We start from the raw sequence: 22,636 nt of genomic DNA on the forward strand, positions 1-22,636 counted from the left end.
ATGAAAATATATTAATTGCGAGGTAGAGTGAATTAGATATTAAAGGACATTTGTAGCTCGATGTATGTATATGAATCACGGTAATGTGATATGACTTATATATATATATATATATATATATATATATATATATATATATATATATATATAATATGTATATATATATATATTGATATGTATGTATGTATGTGTATATATATATGTATATGTGTATATAGTGTATATATATACATACATATATATATATATATATATATATATATATATATATATATAGAAATAGATATAGATGTATACATAGATATATATATATATATATATATATATATATATATATATATTATATATATATATATATATATATATATGTGTGTGTGTGAATGGTTACTGATGTCACATCAGCAACCATTCACATATTTATAACATACAGGGGATTAGCAATGTTGGCAGACGAACATCAGATCTGAGTCTGCGGCACAGCGGGGTCATCAGCTCATTTAGATGTCCATCATCTTTAAGATATTCTGATCCTCGTTACATATTGTCATGACGCCTTTTACCACTGACGTGGCTAAAACCCCCCCCCCCCCCTCCCCCTGCCCAAAAAATCGAGCTACATGACACATGGCACCTGTATAAGTGTCCCTTGAGAAAGAAAGAAGAGCTTAATCAGTACGAGATCATTAAGCTGAATCGGATCAAGTCTGCGACCTTAAAAAATAAACCCTACGATGTTTCAAACCCGCCATTGAGGGTAAACCTTTATGAACGACTGCCTAGGTGAGGTTTTTGAAGAGAACTTGCACAAGACTGCAGGGACACTGATCCAGCAACAACTGGATGAAAACACATAATGCCCTGTGCAAAATTTTAAGTTCGAACGAACGCGGAGGAGGCAGCTAGTGAATACGATTAGTACCTACGTTGGCAGAGACATATTGGAGGGTCAATGCTGGACAAGCAGTACCACATAGTTCTTACTTTCTACCCAGTCAGGACGCTTCAAAAACCCAAGCTATTTGAATGAAACACAACGGTGGATCTGTACCACCAGTAACACAAAACGCCGACCCACTGGTTCAAGAAGATTTCGACTGACGGAGTGCCGCTAAGTAATAAAAGTAACACTTTGATGGAACAATGGACGCAGAAATCCTGTTTTGTTTTTAAGAACACTTTTGAGATACCTTTGTATCACACTTATTTTGGAAAATAGACTTGACTAACTCATGAATTTTATTCCATGCTTGAGGAGGCATTACACTTCGAACTGTATGACAGATAAAGATAGTCATATTCTGCACCCACTGTTCTAAAATAACCCTCGCTCAGCAGGTTGAATAACGTTAAACGTTTTGTTGATTTACATTCATAAAAACAAAGTTTCTTTTAGTCGCTGTTAATCCTTTTCAAAGACCTTACAAAGTTGGAAACCGAAGCAGAGGGCTATTCTTCTTCAGTGGAGTAAGCCCTACACTAATAGAGGCCATTTAGATTATCGTTGTCGCATTTCTGATTTTGTTATACGCCGTGTGCTTCAAGTACTGATGGTTTACAGGTATCCAGTTTGAAATATCGGACCCTGATATTTATTAACTGAGGACAGTCTAAAGATATTCATATCATGATAAAAGAATTTTTCATAAGTAATTAAACGTATTCATGTGAAAGAAAACTTCCTTGATACAGAGTCGCTATATTATGTGACCTGTCTGGCGAAATGAAGATCACTCATTTCTCTTCTGTTAGAGTTGAGCTGAATATAGAATTTAGGCCAAAGGCCAAGCATTGGGACCTATGAGGTCATTCAGCGCTGAAATGGTAATATACAGTAAAAGGTCTGAAAGGTGTAACAGGAGGAAAACCTCGCAGTTGCACTGCGAAGCAGGTGTTAGGAAAGGGTGGAAAGTAAGATGAAGAAAGAGAATATGAAAGGAGGTACAGTAAAAGGAACGAAAGTGGTAGCAGCTAGGGGCTCTGTTGTTAGGCCCCGTAGAGAGGTAGTGCCGTCAGTGCACCTTATGCGGTGCACTGTAGGTATTACTTAAGGTTCCTTGCAGCGTGCCTTCAGCTCCTAGCTACAACCCCTTTCATTTCTTTTACCCTTCCTCCGGTCATATTCTCTTTCTACCATCTTACTTTCCACAATCTCCTAGCAATTTTTCATAGTGCAACTGCTATAAGATTTTCCTCCTTTTACACCTTTCTAGCCTTTTACTACCAACTCCAGTTTCAGCGCCGAATGACCTCATAGTTCCCAGTGCCTGGCCTCTGGCCTAAATTCTATGTTCAATTCAATTCTGATGTAGAAAAGTTGGAAGGTAACTTTGAGGTTTATGTCAATGTAATATATTCAATTAGCCGTTGGTTTTTAATCTTGGCCCCAGCGTTCTTGTCCATTAACTGTCTGCTAAATCCATTTAACTAATTTATACGTATTTTGGAAGCAATACCGTCAAGTAAAAGTTATAATGAGATTTGTATTGTTTCTTCTGGCGTCATCAGAACACCAGATTGCTGAGTTGTGTCATCTCCATTTCTGTAGACGTGTATAAATCTCCTATATCTTAATTACTCACTCCCCTATCATTGACTTTTCACTCTTCCAACGCATAAAGATCTGTACTTTCGCTAGATCTTGAGCTGTCCATCTTATTTCGTAACTCCTTTCATTTTGAAATTTTCTCTGTCGTTTAAATTTCTATTTTGTCGCACCATAGTTTACTAACCTTATTTCTATGATTCTTTCACTGTTCAAATATTTCGTCAGTAGCCATTAGCAAGACTGGCAGCATCGATGTGCGATTTGCGAGAGGTTAAATTAAAGGTGGGAGAACTACAGGTTTTCTTAGAGAAATCCTGATCTAGAAAACTTTCGTGTTCTTAAATAAACCCACATTTTGATTAGGCAGGGAACGTAAGAGGTCAGTTCTTGGCACTAACTGGTTCAGGACCATTGCCCTAGATTCTCGCTCACGTGCCTTACATCAATACTGCCGGAGCAGAAAGCAGAAGATAAAGAACTCCAATTGTAAGAACAAAATTGCATGCAGGGACAGAATAGATCCAGGTTAAAGCTATAATAAATGGGCCTGAAACCGTTTTTTTTTTTTTTTTTTTTTTTTTTTTTTTTTTTTTTTTGCCTACGGCGGAACCTAATAAAAACTTTAACTAACCTTTAAAGACAAAGGACATTAATAGAGAATAAAACAGAATATAGAATTTAGCCAAAGTCCAGCCGCTGGGACCTATGAGGTCATTCAGCGCAGCAACGGAAATAGACAGTAAAGAGGTTTGAAAGGTGTAACAGGAGGAAGACCTTGCAGCTGCACTGTGAATCGATTGTTAGGAGAGGGAGGAAAGTACGATGGGAGGAAGAGAATAGGAACGGAGTTACAGTAAAAGGAACGAAAGTAGTTGCAGCTAGGGACCGAAGGGACGCTGCAGAGAGACTTAAGTAATGCCAATAGTGCACCGCATAAGGTGCACTGACGAGGAATATTAATGGCCATCAAAGAAAAGGCCTTTAATGGTCATTAAATAGATCCTGACTGACCACCGAAAACGGGACTTTTGAGGTCAAAAAATAAACAACTTTCGCACCGATAAAAAAAGTTGTGAGTGGCCATGAAGTCAAAGGCATCATTTTCCAACGACTTCTGTCTGTCAAGTGATTACCCTACGGCAGTTTATACGAATGAATTTTATAGTACTCGGTCTTTGTTAAGTATATCTTAGTTTTACCAGACCACTGAGCTGATTAACAGCTCTCCTAGGGCTGGCCCGAAGGATTAGATGTTTTTACGTGGCTAGGAACCAGTTGGTCACCAACCAACGGGACCTACAGCTTATTGTGGGATCCAAACTACATTATATCGAGAAATAAATTTCTATCACCAGAGATAAATTCCTCTGATTCTGCGTTCGCCGAGCCGTGAATCGAACTTCGGACCATCAAATTGGTGGCCGAGCGCGAAAACCACTCGTCCAACGAGGAACTCAGTCGGTCTTTGTGAATGAGCTGTTTGGTATTATAACCTAGCCTTCTGTTTTTATTAGTGTACTCCTTTTCAGCGTTCTTCCATATTTGCTTACAGATTACTCTCGCGTTAGACTGATTTCGTCATACTATTCACCTTTTACTACAAGTTAATGCTATGAAAACATTTAGTATATTGTGAGTGGAGTAAGTCCCTAATATGATAATATGCGGCCTGGTTCAATACTTTAGCATTTAGTATTTGCGCATGAACTCCATAACATTCTATCCTTGTGGTTCGTCAATAATACTGAAATCTTTAATATAACGAATGAACTCTTCTGTCATACTCTTTGTAAATAAATACTAAAGTATATGAGTATTTCATCTCGAATATTTATTTAATCTTCAACAGTACGTCAATGTCAAGAAATTATAGTTTTGTACGTAACTGAATTCGATAGTACTCTGTTGAAGGTCACAGAAGACCTTGACCGGGTTAACATGAAGTCATCCTCTTTAGTATTTGAGAAGCAGAATCCCACGAGAATGAGGAAGTCAGGTTTGCGTCGTTGCAACGGAACTCTTAAGAAGAGATTTCATGGGCGAGCTCTGCACTCCAGTACTTCTTCTTCAAGAACGAACTTTTTATGAACGACTTCTTCGGTAGTATTTAGTTTTTTTACTTTTAAGAATCAGCTCTTTTTCCACAAGGAATGGACACCGTCAAGCTCCGACAATGTTTCTCGACACCCCTTGACGTAAAGCAACAATCAAGATTATGGGAGATATTAAAAAATGGCAATTGCTACTCCAGACAAGTATTTTTATCTGATGGATTATTATTATTATTATTATTATTATTATTATTATTATTATTACTAAGAAGTATTTAAAGACAGTGTTTCTAACCCATACTGTAAATAAAGCTAAAGCAGTCACATTAGTTCTTGTAGAATAGAATAGAATATAAAATGTAGGCACAAGTCAAGCGCTGAGACCCAAGAGTTCATTCAGCGCTGAAATGGAAATTGACATTAAACAGGTCTGGAAGGAAAAAAAAACTCCCAGTCGCAATACGAATCAATTGTTAGGAAAGGGTGGAAAGTAAGATGGAGGAAAAAGAATATGAACGGAGGTACAGTAAAGAGACAGTTCTTCTATACTACGTGTTATACTAGTGTATTATAACATGCGAGAAGAAGAATCCTGTGTAGCTTGACCTATTCAAGGAAGGGAGCTTGCTTATCCTTGGGTGGGGTCAGGGGGATCACCACAACCAAACCTACATTAACAAATTGATGTAAGAGACTCAGAGTTCCATGAGCACGATCCCATGTTTGGCCCAAGGCCACCCGAACCAGTATCCAAATTAATTCATGCAACAAACAACATGCAAAACAAAGGGTGGATACTACAATTCTCTTTGCATGACTAAAATGGGAAATTCACAGAAATAATCTTTCTAAATGACAACCTTTAAAGCATTCATTCATTTTTTAAATCAACTAATTAATTAATATAACGTGCATGTACAGTTTATATATATATATATATATATATATATATATATATATATATATATATATATATATATATATATATATATATGTATGTATATAGTATATATTCATGGTTCATCAGCTCAAGCAAATTTTGCAAATTATACATAAAACACCTCACTTCCAATTCAGACGGAACTGACAATAAGTCAAAATTCGCTTAAGCTGATGAAGCATGAAACCTTCACACGAGTTTTCAAAAAGTAATAAAAGAAGATTGTCATTTTGATGGCCTCATCCCAGATCAGCATTCATCACGAAGCAGACCCAACTTATGTTGAAGCCTTCGGATCTCTGTTAAATTCTGAAAATCAATTCCTTGATTAAGTTGACAAAATGAGAGTTAAATTCATCTGATGCTTTAACGGCGCAAGTCCTTCCTTCTTTTTTTTTTTGACCATCCAGTAAAAACAGTTGCTGATGCAACCCCATTTTGCGCAATAGAAACTTACTTTTTAGGTAATAACACACTTGTCTCTTGAAAAATAAGACAGCATAAATAATTAAGGTAATAAAAGAAATGTTCAAAAATGACAATAAATTAGTAAATAGTTGCGGATTCATTTTAATACAAACAAGTAAAAAATGCGCCCAAGTTTTTTTCTTTCTGTAGAGCATATAATGCTGTACGAAACTGTGCCACGGCCCATGAAACTCTCAGCAGGCCGTGGTGGCCTGTATTGTTGCGTTGCCAGACACACTAACCTAAAATAAAATAAAAAATAAAATAAAAACTACAGAGGATACCCTACAGGGCTCCAATTTGGTATGCTTGATAATTGGAGGCGTGGATGATCAACATGCCAATTTGCAGCCCTCTAGCCTCAGTAGCTTTTAAGATCTGAAGGCCGACAGACAAATTGCTGACAGACAAACAAAGCCTTCTCAAAAATTTCGTTTACAGAACTTTACAGAAAACTAAAAGGTGTTAAAAAAAACTGTTTAGTAAGTAGTTAACAGTACTTGGTGTAAGACTTTCACACCAAATATCGGATCGAAAATGGGATTCATTTTGATATAAAAATGTGGCACGAATATAAAGAAACTAAATGTTAATAACTCACTATTTGCCTTAGACCGTAAACTTATATTCCTGAAGCCACGGTCGCAGATTTTCATACATTTTCTATTAACAAAACGGGAACATTTATACGAAAACTAAATCCAACTGACCACCAATGATTTTTGTAACCTCATTCTATCGAAAGCTAATAATGGTAGAAACCCTTGCTAACAGACCAATTCGCTTTTTCACCAGAACATTAAATTACTGCATTCTCTTTTCAACGGTAATAAAACTGTCATAAGAGGACTGACTAGCGAGTCAGTTTAGTGTGGTCATGTCGGCCATTCGACGTTCCTTTCTTTACTGTCATGCTCAGCCAACTGTGGCTGCCGGGTCATCTCACCTGGCACTCTGAGCTGCTACCTGGTGACAGGTGGTGTCCATATCACTGACATTCCTCCACCTCTGCCACACCCCAGATGCCTTGGCTTTCCAGTCGGGGGTTCGACTGGAAAGCCAAAGTTCCTTTTCTTTATTGACTTTCTTAGCTTTCATTCATTTGCTGTTCTACCTTTATGGCTATTGCGTCCAATAAACATTTTCCGAAATAGGCAACTGGCCCCAAGCCCGTTTTCAAATCCTTTTTCTTTGCTCCTCTTTTCTTCATTCACATACTGCGAGACTCTTCTCTGAAAGCTTGCAAGTCACGTTCATGGTTTGTAGGATCGCTCAGCAATACAGTAATTTAGCACGAATACGGAGATTATCAACGAGAGTAAAACTATTCTTTCCTTCCTTTCCAGGTTCAAGATGAAGTTTCTAGCTGTGTTAATGATGCTAATGGTTATGGCCAAACTCTGCTTATGTAAGTATTCGGGCTCTAGATTTAATTATTCTAATAAGCATGTCAATCAATTCTCTTGGTAAAATTAATTTTCAAAGGTACATCTTAAACTCCAAACCTCAATGCGCGTGTTCATGAACTTGTTCATTCCTATTTGTCCTTCGGAAATATTAACGAAATTGTGTGCGTGGGTGTGTGTGTGTCCTCACAAAGGCCCTTGCATGTTTGTAAATCTTCCCCTATTTAACGTTCCCGAGTCCATGTCTGTGGTTGCATGTCTAAAGCATGAGGATACTCATGAATACTAAACACACATAACATAATGAATATTTGGTGATAAAATATCTAAGGAGATTATACATTAATATATTTGTTGTATTACCGGTAAAACACCAGATGAATTATCGGTAAAATATCTGATTAATTACCGGTAAATTACTTGAGGGATTACCGGTACAGTACATGATCATGATAGATTTGGCGAAGCCTCTGATAGATACGGTAAATGCTTAATACGTGTGTCTGGTGTAGCCTCCGTATGAAGTTCCTGACAGATTTATGACACAGCTGATCGCTCGAAATATGACACCATCGGTTATTGTTGATAAATGACCCAGTCAATTACTAAGGACATTTATGATGTAGTACTGGTCATATTTGTGATGTAAAACTGATCATGTCTGACGGATTACAGAAGCGATGTAAAATGGATTTTTCATCAAATACCAATTAATTATTCGGAAAATTCTGTGTCTGGTGCTTTATACGACTGGTGCTACTACAGGAAAAATGCCGGACAAGATTACTTTAAAAAATTGTGTTCTCCAAATACTAAATGGTCTTAAAAGATTTGTTATCATTAAATCATTAACAATAAGTTCAACGGGTATACGTTAAGACTGCCACAGGGCTTGGCCTAACGGTTGGCACCTTGACTATATACAGTCGTTTCTTCAGCATTCTCCAGCATCATTTATTACGGTTATTTCCTAAAGCCTTCTGAAGGATCTTTTCCTTCAGTAATTTCTACAAATCATCTCAAGCATCTTGTGCTAAGCGGTCATTTCACATTTCATCAGAAGAAAGGAACCTCTGCAGTGCAGTTATAACTAGAGACTAGAATAGCTTGACGAAGCTCTCCACTCTCGAGACTAAATTACCTTTTGTTGCACTGTCACCTCCTCAACTTGAAGTCTCTGGGTAGGGAGCTATTTCCTGAGCCTCCAACCCCGTCCCTACCTGGACATTTCCTAAGCCTAAAGTCTGTTCAGGAGGCCGTCGTTTCTCAAGCTTTAAGTATCAGCATTCCCAGAACGCTGATACTTTCCTCAGAAAGCAGATACTTTTCCCATGACGCTGACACTATTCCCAAAAAGCTGATACTTTTCCCAGAACGTTGACACTATTCCTAAACAGCTGATACTTTCCCCAGAATGCTGATACTTAACCCAGAACGCTCATACTATCCCAGAACGCTGATACTTTCCCCAGAACACTGACACTATTCCCAAAATGCTGATACTTTTACCAGAAGGCTGATACTTTCCCAGAAGGCTGATACTTGCCCCAGAATGCTGATACTTTCCCCAGAACACTGACACTATTCCCAAGATGCGACACTTTTCCCAGATGGCTGATACTTCCCCAGAAGGCTGATAAATTTCTCAGATGGCTGATATTTTTCCAAAATGCTGATACTTTTCCCAGAACGCTGACACTTTCCCAAAATAGCTCATACTACCCTACACCTTAGGCCTCTTTGGTGGGCAAGTCATTTCCTTGAGCATGCAGTCCTTAGTACTTAAGGAAGGCCTCTTTGAAGAAGAAATCACATCTCCTGCCATCTTCCATATCCAAAACATGGGTAGGAGGACCCAGGAAACCCAGTATCGACGGCCTAATTACCTGAAAATTCCTTCTGCCTCGTCAGGGGTTATTCAGGGGACGATGAAACAATTTATCATGAGCAAGATAATTATCCCTTACTCGGGACCAAAGTCAGTTGGACAACAATGGAGAAGGAGAGGGAAAGTTTGGGTGAAAGAGTTATCTTGACCTAGCGAAACTCTCTCGAACAAGAGAGAGAGAGAGAGAGAGAGAGAGAGAGAGAGAGAGAGAGAGAGAGAGAGAGAGAGAACCGAAATTCTTTCAAAATATGGTTACGCGGTTTGAAGCAAACGGAGAATTTGATGAGAAGAATAATTTCAATTATGACTGCCATGATTTCAGAGGATATCAAGTTAACAGAATCCTATAAAATAGAACTTAATATTTTCATGGCAATGACTAATAGATGATATCAAAAAGTAATGGAAGGGGAACAAATCTGCCAAAAAACGATGATTCTGAACAGGGGCGTTATTTAGGGGGTGGAAGCACTAGACTCCTCAAGACACTGATGGCCCCCCAAGACTTGGTTTGTCTTCATAGCCTTTTAAATGATAATAATAATAATTGTTATTATTATTATTATTAACTCAATAAAGGTTTTATGTGATTCCAAAATGCTCCAAAATGCACGCAAATTTCCAAAAATACCTCGGGGAGGCTTACAGCGCCCCCACCCCACCCTCGGCTGATAGGGTTCGCTTCGCTCGGCACCCCACCCACACCATGAAGTTCTAAACCTTTGGCAACCCCGCTTCCCCCCTCCGCCCCTCTCCAGAACAAAAATCTTAAATGAAGCCACTGTTCCAGAACGAATGAAGAACGTGGATTCACTTAAAATGCAACATCAGCTTTCAATTTCCAAGCAAAGTCCTTTTATATGCATAAAAAACTGGAGGAAAGCGTTCAAATGATCTATTGATTTGTTTGTGCAATCTGTCTCTGCAACCAAGGACCAAAGAAAAGGAGGTCTACCCACGCGCAGGTAAACGGGCGGGGTGGGTAGGTGGGTGGGTGGGCCAGTGGGTGAGGTGAGCCAGGAGGGGTGGGGGGGGATAATTAGTGACGTCAGCTTCAGCCACCAGTTCAGTGCGTAGTCATTCCTTCTACACAAACTTTGTCGTTTTTGGTGCAAAAGAGTTTCCGATTGGGAGAATAACTTACTTTGAAATTTAACATGAGTTAAATAACGACTGCATACTAAAGAGGCGTTTGGCTTAGGAAATCACGGACAACCCAAGAGGCTTAAGGTGAAGGAAATTGCGGCCTCACAAAAAGTGTGAGCTTAAGAAAAAATATTGCCTCACTGGATAGACGTTAGGCTTGGGAATGTCTACATAGGAAATAACTGCCAACCAAAAGACTTTAGGTTGGGGAACTGACGGGGCAACCAAAGACATTTTAGCCCCAAGGGAGGGCAGAGAAAAGGCGAATGCAATTATGTCAACTATCGATCAAAAGGAGATATCAATACAGTGTGACGAAACGTTCGTATTGTCACAGGTATACGAGATGTAATAGAAATACAATATTTATCTGATTCTCATACCCAAAATGAGACCTTAAAATTCACACACACATTATAATACTTGCATATATTATATATATATATAATACTATATATATATATATATATCAATATATATATATAGTATATATATATATATATATATATATATATATATAAATACTATATATATAATATATATATAAAACTCACAACACAAGTATGCAGTATATGCCTGTATTCATGTATGTATATACGCAAATATAAGTCTCCAGATTTGTTTCATATATATGCACAAAATATGAGAACAACATACACGTGCATGCTAACTATGCACATAGCAGTGTCTACATTTCATTCCTGCCTGGAGGAGGCAATTTCTCTTGTTCGAAATGCGAACCTGAAAAATGAATGGCAGTGAACAGAGTGAGTTTCTGCATCATTCGGCAAACGGTTAACGTTTCCAATGCAAGTATATAGCTTTTCTAGAGCATTTTTACCAGGATTTAGTCCATTTTTGTTGCGATAACATTTGAACATATTTTCCAAGGTTTTATTTGTTCCGAAAATATCATTCATTGATATGGTTTTCTAAACTACCTTTTCCCTGCCAATTGTGTTTTCTGCTGCTGGTAACAAGGTGCCAAGAACCATTATGAAAGGAATTTAGGAACAATCAAGCCTCCTAAATATCTGGACCTTCTTCCTTATCAGTGGAACTAAGGTCCAAGTTGTTTCTGCAGCCATTTTCCTCCCCAAAAGAATCCCAGTTATCTCGTACGAAAAATAACATAGCTGACAGGATAAATTCCAGTTGAAGATTCATTATCATCATCAACAAAGAAATAAGAAAAAACAAGCTGATACATTACTGCCTTCACATTGTCATCAGTATTATCACTTGATCGCTTGAGGGCGCTGTCTCATTTCAGAAGATGTGATCTAACCTGAGGTTTCATTGAAACAGGTGATGGGTGCTGTAAAGTTAAGTACATCTTCGTTTAACCAGACCACTGAGCTGATTGACAGCTCTCCTAGGGTTTTTTCTACGTGTCTAGGAACCAATTGCTTTCTTAGCAACGGGACCTACAGCTTATTGTGGGATCCGAACCACATTGCATCGAGAAATGAATTTCTATTCACCAGAAATAAATTCCTCTGATTCCACACTGACGGCCGCGGGAAGCGAACTCGGACTACCAAATTGACAGTCGAGTGCTGAACCCACTCGTCCAGTGAGGAAGTAATGGGTGCTGAAACATGCTCCTGTCACAGGCAAGGGAAGAAAATTATGTTCCTTGCAGTCATTATTTAGCCTGTATGTTGATGTGCATGTCATAGTAAATTCTTTCTTCACCATATCAAACAATTTAGGCAAAAACTTGGAAAATATGGACACGTCTCTCTGAAAATGGCAGTGTCCTGTTTTTCCTGACCCACATCGGTGATACTGCACCTATCATGCCATCGAGCCGTTAGTTTGGTGTTTAAATTTCTTGATGATTTTTCATCATAAGGGACTCAAGAAATAAATAAGTCAAACCATGATTCTGCTTATGCATTTATATAAACAAAAGAATTCTACATGAAGAGAATTATATATATCATATATGTGTGTGCGTATTTTTCGTCAGCTAATGAAAGAAATGCTACGAGTAAATAGCTATTAGCTGATATGGATGTCAATAGGATAAAGTAAGGTAAACAAAGTCAGAAGGTCAAGACTGTCGCCATAATCCTGGATAATGAAGTAGCGACAAATTTTGTACCTCCAAAGACTGACTTCCGTTCCTGGGACCTTGGCTGCAACGACCATCGCTATCAAATCCAGTAATAAGTTTTATCAAAAATAGCTTGAATTGAAACAAAGGAAACTCTATAAACAACTTTTCAAGAAATATTCGCTTAATCTTGGGAAAACTGGGACCAACGTATATATCTTTAAAAGTAGACTTATTTTGTTAACAAATCTTACAAAGGTCATCTTGATGCCTAAAATCCAGTGAGTTTGCCCGGAGATATGAAACTTCGAATACAGAACATTAATCCAAAGAATAGTAACACGACGACTATAATGAATTAGCTTTAAGTGAATCCCATAAATGGTCTTTACGCTTCTGATCAGTAAACTGAAGCAGTACTGGATCTGATCAGTTCCAGGATTTGTGACAGCCAATGAATAACAAACGCATAAGGCCTCATGGCCATCTCAGGTGCACTGTGCTTCAATCTCATTCCTAAAAATTCAATGCTTAGACACTTTAAATAAATGGTAAGGATGATGCGAGCATCAACGGGTTACAATAAGGCCAGAAATACCCAGAATTGGAGAATGAATCAAGTCACAACAGGAGAATAAATATCCATACAAGATCCTTTCAATGTAAAAAGGAACAAATAAATGGAAACATGATAATAGACCAAGGACAATTTCCCCTCTTTGCCTATCAAATTTCAAGATCCTATGGCAGAGGTTTTCAGCGAGAAAAGTCACTCTCAATATAATAATAATAATAATAATTAATAATAATAAATAATAATAATAAATAATAATAATAATAATAATAATAATAATAATGATGATAAAAAGTTGCAACAAGTGATAATTCACATAAGTAAAATCTGCCATGTGACCGAGGACAAGTTGGTTATGTATATATTACAGAGGGATTAAAACAAAGGCTACAGATAGAGCACCTACAACAGAGGGGGGGAAATGGGAGTAGAAGTGACTGGAATTAATTAGACTGCATAATTATCTTTCTACGATCCCCACCCTTCTCACTCTCTCACTCACTGCAATAACATGATACGTACGCTGTTGGTCATCTGATCAGAGGGTTAAAACGCTCAGGATATTGTCAGTACTTGGATTGAATGCACCAAGATTTATTATGATAGATGATGAGGGTTCACGAACCCCTTAATCACCCACATGGTAAGGTGTGGGGTTAGCAGCCTCATTCCATAACTCTGAATCATAAACGAGAGGGAGACACCTTCTGGCCTTCTGGAGTCTTCCATTTTCATATTTACGAATAATAGCAGATTTAATCAAAAGCTTGGAGCGATTCAGGCAAATTTTGTTTACATCCATCGTGCCTCTGCTGCCCTGAGAGATTGACGTAGTATATAATAGTCTGACGAGTGTGGTTGGTGGCTGCCAGGCTGGAGAAAGGCATTGGCCTAGAAACTAGGTTCCATGATAGATACTGAGAGCCCAAAGGTTACGCCTCCTAAAGCCACTACAGAGGAAGAGGTGCATATATATATATACGATATATATATATATATATATATATATATATATATATATATATATATAATATATATATATATATATATATATATATATATATATATATATATATATTATATATATATATATACACATACATACATACTTATAATATAATATTCTTATTTCAGGGGAGGCTAACCCAAAACAACCTCATAGTGGGATGCATGGATAAGAAGATCAGTCAGCTCATCATTGACAATTTATTAGCTGCCCTTCGGGATCACCCATATCCCATCTTTTCTGGTTAAAAAGAATAAAAAAAAACACTAAACAAACTTACAAGAGAGTTTACAATAATTAAAATTCTTTATAGATTGAAAAATGACAATGACGATACAAGAAATAGATTACCTTCAGCACTAAAGTCCAGAGGACGAAAGCCCAAGACGATTAACAAGGTTAGGAAGTAAACAAGAATAAGGGAAGGGTATTATTATAGGCTATGTACAGTCGGACGTCGTATACAAGTATACTTGCTGCTGCAGACAGCAAGAGATTTTTGTCGGAAACTTAGCGCCGGTTGCTCAAAGTGAGGGCAGATTGCCACAGTGGATTAAACTATCGTACTGGCCTTAGACTAGCTACACCTAAGGTGCCTAACATTAAAATCATTCATTAATTTGTAAAAACCCGATTGACTACAAAAATTTGAAATGGTGACCACGACACAGAGGGAGCACCTCCTTAATATTTTAGAATCTTTGGCTATCAAGAAAATCGTTCCATCACTCAACAACCATTTAACCTCTAGCCCCCCTGTACACAGCCTAGTACCCTTCCCCCATTCTTGTTTACTCGTCTTGAGCTTTCATCCTCTGGACTTTACTACTGAAGGGAATCTATTTTTCAAACATTAAAGCATTTTAATTTTGTAAACTCTATTGTAAATTTTAATTAGTGATTTTTATTTTTTTTCTTTTTAAGCGAGGCGCAGCTAATAAATTCTATTTATACACACACATATATATATATATATATATATATATATATATATATATATATATATAGTATATATATATATATAATATATATATATACGTATGTATGTGTATAAATATATATATATATATATATATATATATCTATATATATATATATATATATATATTATACACGTCGACTGCACAGCACGTAGTAATCCTACGTTTATTTACGAGTGTGGGTGTACATGCGTGCCGCCCGTCACTCCATCACTATGCTCCCATGGGCGTTGTTTACACGCGAAGCAGTGGCGAAGGTCACGCTGTAAATTTCCCCCTAATGAAATCTGACCTCGTAACCAGCGGACCCACCCTCTTACACGTCGAGGATACAGTATATGGAATGTGCTAGTAACATTAACTATAGTGCGTTTACTTTTCTAAGATCGCTGTGGTGTGGCTTGTACAGATATCATACTGTGCCAATTTTCATGTTATTGTAATCATATTAGCTGCATGGAGTCTATTAAAATAGTTTTCATTTCTTGAAATATGGTTCTTTGTTTGCATCAGACATTTTGAATATATCTTATTTCGTATATTTTTGGTTCAAACTTCAGTTTCATTAATGAAAATTAAGATATGACATATTTTTTCCCCGGCGATGCCGGATCTGAGTTTAGGGGACCTCTGATTTTTAAGAGGATTTAAAAGGTCATGGTCAGTATCATTAAAGGATACTCTCTCTCGATCACCCAGTGATAAGTATGGACAGCCCAGCCCAAGTGACTCCCGTAAACGTCTTCACCCACCACATGAGGACGAGGAAATAGTCTGTAATGTCCTGAAATACTTCATTCATAAATCAACATGAAGGTCCTGTAACTGATGTTTCGAAGGCTATCCAGAGAACCTCTGAGGCAACAAAAGTGTCAGAAATGACTGTTCGTAGACTTAACAAGGAAGCAAGAGAAATGGGAAATATAGTGGAATCTCCAGTGTTTAAAAAAGAGAGAGAGAGAGAGAGAGAGAGAGAGAGAGAGAGAGAGGAGAGAGAAAGTGAGTCCAGTGACTGAATTGGATGATTTTGATAATGTTCTGCGAAGAAGTAATGAGTGGATGTCTTTTCTTATAAAATGAACCAAGCAAAACAAGATGGTGAAGCTCAAACACCGGAGCCAACAGGCCATTCAGCGCATCTATAATTTTAGAAAGAGAAAGAATAGTTAAATAGAATCGGGAATGAAAAAGAAAATAAAGGTTAAGAGGGAAAAAGCAAAAACTTTCCCTCGACTCCCAAGGTCTAAAGTGAATCTTCCCAAGAAGGGCTATAGCTGCGGGAAACATTTAATGGGACTTACCCGTAGATATGACAACTCTGGTTTTTCTACCTGGCCCCACCAGAGCGATCTTAGAAAAGTAAACGCACTATAGCTCTGTGAAAACACGCTGTCCATGCGACTTTGCCTCTCCACCTTTCGATTCCCAAATATTTTCGAAGAACGTATCTTAAAATATAAGGAAATCGAGACGACTGAGAATTCATTTTGTCGATTTAAATACGATAAGCGTTGCAGTATTATTACTATAATTCTTTCTTATTAGACACCGTACATGCATTACTTTACATCTGGCTTCTATATGGGCTGTCTGGTGCAAACATTGGAAGTATGATACTCCTAGGTAAAAAATAAAAAAATAAAAAATAAAATGTTAAAAGGTGCTCGTGACGTTGCTGCCATATTTCATCACCTGGTACAAACCGTACACAAGTACCTAATGCACTGTGTACATTAGTGAAAAATTGAACTCGTTTAAATTCCTTAAGGTGATCTCGCAAAAACAAGTACGCCTGACTTTATATTTGCCACAAATACAGGCTATTGTTGGGAAATCGGAGGACTAGAGGTCGAATATCCCAGAAAACGTGCGCATGCCAAGTTACCCGGAATGACAAAAGGAGAAATGTTTAAATTCAACGAAAGATTCCCTAGTATTATAAAATGCAAAGCGCATGTTTAATTGCAAAATCAATTCAACAGTTAACTGCAAATGATAATGAAAAGGGGCTACCTGCTGGACCATATTACACTGGATGGAACATGATTTTTTTTAAGAGGAAATAATGAACATACTCGACTCACTTCGAAGAGTTCAAGTTGACTGTCAGTTCGGACGCAACTGGATGCAATCGACAAAGGGCACCGAGGCATCTCCAAGTCTATAAGGCTTGTAGTTTCGTGCTGGAGAAACACTGTATTATTATTATTATTATATTATTATTATTATTATTATTATTATTTCAGTAGATGAAACCTATTCGCATGAAACAAGCACACAGGAGTCACTGATTTGAAATTTAAGCTTCCAAAGCATGTTGGTTTCAGCCTCCCGTCGCGGAACCCACACTGCAGCAGTAACTGACCATGATGCAGAGCCAGTGGTTTTCCATTGCCCTGGGGGAGGCGCAAACCCGCGACATTTGAGCGGCATTCCACGACACTAGCCCCCATACCAGCTTTTCTTCTATTCCAAGATACTGAGCGATTTGACGCCAAAGAATTACGTCACTGCAATAGTGGCCCTCATGCCGGAGGATGTACTGAATTGAATTGAATATAGAATTTAGGCCAAAGGCCAAGCACTGGGACCTATGGGGTCATTCAGCACTGAAATGGAAATTGACAGTAAAAGGTTTGAAAGGTGTTACAGAAGTAAGAGGTAAGAAAGAGAATATGAATGGAGGTACAGTAAAAGGAACGACAGCTATGGGCCGAAGGCACGCTGCAAAGAACCTTAAGTAATGCACACAGTACATCGCATGAAGTGCACTGACGGCACTAACCCCCTACGGAGCTCATGGCGGAGGAGGTAACGCTTTTACCTGTGACTGAGTTTTTATCAAAATGTCTCGGGAACGGTTGAACGGAATTTGATGAAGCTTGGTGAAAAGATTCATTAAAAGACGTCAAGCCCTCCAGAGTCAATATTGCTGAAGAATGACAATTTGTGGACAGGGAAACTATGCCTTAGTTCAATTTTACCAACATCTTGACTGCCTTTTAAAGTTGGGCTCCCTAGACTTTGGGAAGAGATAGTGAAGGAAATCCCATTTTATTTTTATATTCACTCATGAATGTAAAGTATGTATTGCAGAGCCATCATGTTTTCAGAGGGAGATCAAACATCGATTCTTTCGCAACCAGGTCCCATCCATCTTCGTATGTACACACCCTCCTCACACTATAATATATATATATATATATATATATATATATATATATATATATATATATATATATATATATATATGTATATATATATATATACTATATATAAATATATATATATATATTTATATATATATATATATATATATATATATATATGATATATATATATATATATATATATATATATATATATATAATATACCTATATATATATATCTGTGCCATTTCGTCGGTTTGTTGCAACCAGTTTCGTCCAAAGTGATAGTTCCATGGACATTTACGGAGAGAAATATAAAATACGGTGGAAAGATAGCAAAGAATGGATAATTAATAGAATAGGTTAAATATATATATATATATATATATATATATATATATATATATATATATATATATATATATATATATATATATATATATAGTATATACATTTTAACCTATTATATATATACGTATATATAAATTCTAACCTTTTCTATATATACATATTGATAGTTAGCACTGTTGTCCAATACGTAATTAAGAAAGAAAATGAATTGTGCAACAATTTACTGGTGATAACAGTAAAAAAAAAAGTAAGTACCTTGTTAGCAGAGCGCCACCTCTCTCCTGGGCCTGAGGATCGTGTTCAGAGATCACAATGCCTCAACGTCTCTCCAGAATGAGGCGGGGTTGTGCACCCTGGAAAGTCAAAAAAACACAGCTGGATAGAGATGAATCTAGAATTTAAGCCAAAGGCCAAAGGCCACTGGGACCTATAAGGTCATTCGGCCCTAGAACTGAAATAGACAGGAAAAGGTTTGAAAGGTGAACTGGAGAAAAACCTAAAAAAATATTGTTGAAGATAGTAACGACAGTAAAAGTACAGAAACGACTGGATCAATTATACAGTGCATATTATACAATGAAATAAAAAAAAATAGATAGAAAAGCTCATTAAACGTAGTTATTTTAATCAGGCTGTAGGTGTTTTTGTTATTACATGTTGAAATCATGTTAAACAGATTCATTAATGATGAGAATGCAAAAGCGCATTAATGTGACAAATGAAAAAAAAGGAGAGAGAGAGAGAGAGAGAGAGAGAGTCACACAAGATGAAGAGTTGATAAAAACGACGAGCCCTTAAAAAAATAAAAATAAAAACTCATCTGAATTTCCATCCGATATTGATCTTGTCAGATTCTATGACGCAGGAAGCCTGTTAAGTCTTCTGTCATCTTTGTCCGGCGACGTCGGGACGGGAGGGAAACCGCAGTGATGTTGTCGAATAGAAATAGTGCTTGAGTATATCAGACTACATTTTTCAAAAGCTCAGGTTAGAGCAATGTTCATATAGATCTAAGGCAACGTTGAGTTGGACCTGAGTTTTGGCAGTTTTTAACTGCGTTCTTGTTTTAGGATATGTCTCTATACAACCACATCTCAACGTCGTTCATGCAGCTGGATAGATTTCATTTTCTTCAACTACGAAACTCAAATCACTAACATCATCTTAGCAATATGACCATAGTTTCACCTTATAGTTCTTTTCGCAACAACAAAAATGTAAGTTTAATCCTCACTAATTTAGCGGAGTTGCACTACACGGAATATTAAAGTATTGATCAGCCTCCTTTCTGTTTGTCTGCGGTTCATAAGAGGACGTTCAATAACATCGACCAACATGCGGAAAAAACATTGTATTGCATACGCACGATATCAGAGAGAGAGAGAGAGAGAGAGAGAGAGAGAGAGAGGAGGAGGAGAGAGAAGAGAGATAGAGAGCGAGAGAGAGGAGAGAGATAGAAGAGATAGAGAGAGAGAGAGAGAGAGAGAGAATTAGAGAGACGAGAGAGAGAGGGAGAGAGGAGTAGAGAGAGAGAGTTGCCAAACGTCAAAATTCTTTACTGCATCGAAAATGGCTGTCACGCACATTTCATTACTCATTCTTCGGTAACACATATAGGTCCATTCATAGTTTTATGAAAAGTTTCTACATAAGCAATATTCATTATCACAGAAATCATATCTAATATACAAGTGGTAGATTGCAATGCAAAATCCCTAATATCGAAAAAACAGAAATACATTAAAATCGAAAAAAACAGAAATACATTAAAATTGACAACTCTATGCAACAGAAAATGTGTTAAAATCAATAACGTATAATGATACAGCCATAAAGGAATGATTCGAGAGGAGAGAGAGATGCGAGGAGAGAGAGAGAGGAGGAGTGGAGAGAGAGAGGACGAGAGAGAGAGAGAGAGAGAGAGAGAGAGAGAGAGACCTAATGTTATGCCTTAATGTAGTGTAGACAATGCCAAAATAAACTTCCAAGTCTCAAGGAGTCTGGCACAGTCTAGAGTCACTTTATTGATTAACAAGGGAATCTCGCAGGACGCTCTCTGACCAAGTCTTCTTTAGGTGAATGCATATCCATGCTTCTATCAGCACGAGACGAAGACACTGTCTATTACGATAAAAATAATATGCACGTTGTGGATGATTTTCCTTGAGCCAACATTGCGTCCGTCCTTTCCATGGATTCTGAATTACCGTCTTAATTCTCTAGACGGGATTGTAAGACGCACAGCTTTGGAAAATCTGTACCATGATCAGTAAAGAACCGTGCTCTATCTATAAGTAACCATTCCTACACGCGGAAACCTTAGAAGCAACAAACTACATTTAGGCCAAGAATAATTTCATTCAAATGATAATAATTATTTATTTATTCTGTAATAAACGAAAATAGTGTTATAAAGGGATAAGTCAATTTCGAACAATTTTCCAGCTTTTAAATTCGATTTATTTTTATCTTTACGGAATGTGCTCCCGATATTTTCTCTTCCACTAACTTACTCTCTACTGTGTTGATTTTGTGGCCCACTCATCTCTTAAAATAAGGTTAGTGGGCTCAATTTTCCCTCTTAAATTAGGAGGGCCCGCGCACAGAGGCTACTTCAACATAAACACTGCCACCAAATTCACCTTTACAGGACAACTTGTAGCACAGAGTCTATTTTGAGCGAGCAAACATTTCTCTTTGCTGATGGTCAACGGGTAAAATTTCGTTGCACGTGTTTGCGCTCTTTACAGCTTCCCTATCAAGTTGGAGCTTCATTATTAAGTCAAATATTGAATCATGCCTATAAATTCGCTCCTGGCACGCTGACTACAGAAAAATAATTGACTCCGATTTTTTGGCGTAACAGTTTGAGAACTGATAATATAACAAGGAGTACATATTCACTGGTGATCCTGGAAGACCCCTGTTACAGTTATTTCCCTACCGACTCTAAAGAACCTCGTTCTCAAGGGACATTTCCCAATTCATCTTGGCAAACGTCACTAACCTTCGTTAGCAAATTGATTCTGTAGAATGTCCCCATCGTTTGCCATTTAACCCTCGAAAACCATCCTCACCATTGTTCGTTATTCATTTCAGAAAATTTTACCTATGTAAAACGAATTGGAACACAGGCACGATGCGGTTATAATCAATCATCAAATCACAAAATTCACAAAGCTTGCGCAAAAACAAATAATCATATGTTTAAAGAGAAAAACAGAAATAATGGCAGAGTATGTACAGAAGGATGGAATAACACTAGATGGAGAAAGGATTATTCTATAGCACAAAATTATCAACGCAACAGTATCAGGTCCAACAAATTTAAAAAAAAAAAATTGTAAAATAGACACTGCGAGACAATATCCCTGAAATTTTAAAATCAATGATGCTGATTACATGGGAAAATTATGTATAAATACTAAATGGCAAGATTCTAAAGGCTCGGTGACATTTTCATAGAGTCAAACCTCCTGGGAACATCTAAACAATCAATCCCTCTTCTAAGTTCAAATCAATGGAGAAGAAATGGAAGACTTGCACGAACAAAACAGTCCCTTAAAAGAGACATGGGAAACAACTCTCGTACATCAGATGAAATAAATGCAAACTTTGACATGAAGACAGAAACGCGTAACAGAATTCATTAAAAAAAATTGAATAACACCATATCAGACTGCAGGCCTCTCAAAAGCAATAAAATCATGTAAAATGACCAATAATTGCATTACATAAATTCAAACTAATACTGAATCACATTTTAAATAAGATTCTGGCAAATGCCCCTCAAAGAGAGAGAGAGAGAGAGAGAGAGAGAGAGAGAGGAGAGAGTAAAATCCATTCCCAAAACGATGACACTGTTCCCAAAAGCTGATACTTTTCCCAAAACGCTGACACTATTCCCAAAACGCTGACACTATTCCCAAAATCGCTGATACTATTCCCAAAACGCTGACACTATTTCCCAGAACGCTGACACTATCCCCCAAACGCTGAAACTTTCACCAGAATGTTGATACTTTCCCCATAACACTGATAATATGCACCAAACGCTATTATTTTCTCC

At 37.4% G+C, this 22,636-nt stretch overlaps 2 protein-coding genes across 3 annotated transcripts in view; one reads left to right on the top strand and one right to left on the bottom strand.

Moving 5' to 3' along the window:
- Window positions 1–22,636, bottom strand: part of LOC135222814 (mitochondrial import inner membrane translocase subunit Tim8 A-like) — a 316,936-nt gene that overhangs the window by 271,290 nt on the left and 23,010 nt on the right. The window lies entirely within an intron of this gene.
- LOC135222813 (uncharacterized) overlaps window positions 1–22,636 on the top strand; it is an 86,577-nt gene that overhangs the window by 43,187 nt on the left and 20,754 nt on the right. For both annotated transcript variants that reach the window (XM_064261119.1, XM_064261118.1), the window contains exon 3: window positions 7,351–7,412. In XM_064261119.1, the coding sequence (XP_064117189.1) occupies window positions 7,358–7,412 (55 nt within the window). In that variant the 5' untranslated portion in view covers window positions 7,351–7,357. The remainder of the gene's footprint in view (window positions 1–7,350; window positions 7,413–22,636) is intronic.

Source organism: Macrobrachium nipponense, chromosome 8, assembly GCF_015104395.2.
Source record: "Macrobrachium nipponense isolate FS-2020 chromosome 8, ASM1510439v2, whole genome shotgun sequence".
Lineage (NCBI taxonomy): Eukaryota > Metazoa > Arthropoda > Malacostraca > Decapoda > Palaemonidae > Macrobrachium > Macrobrachium nipponense.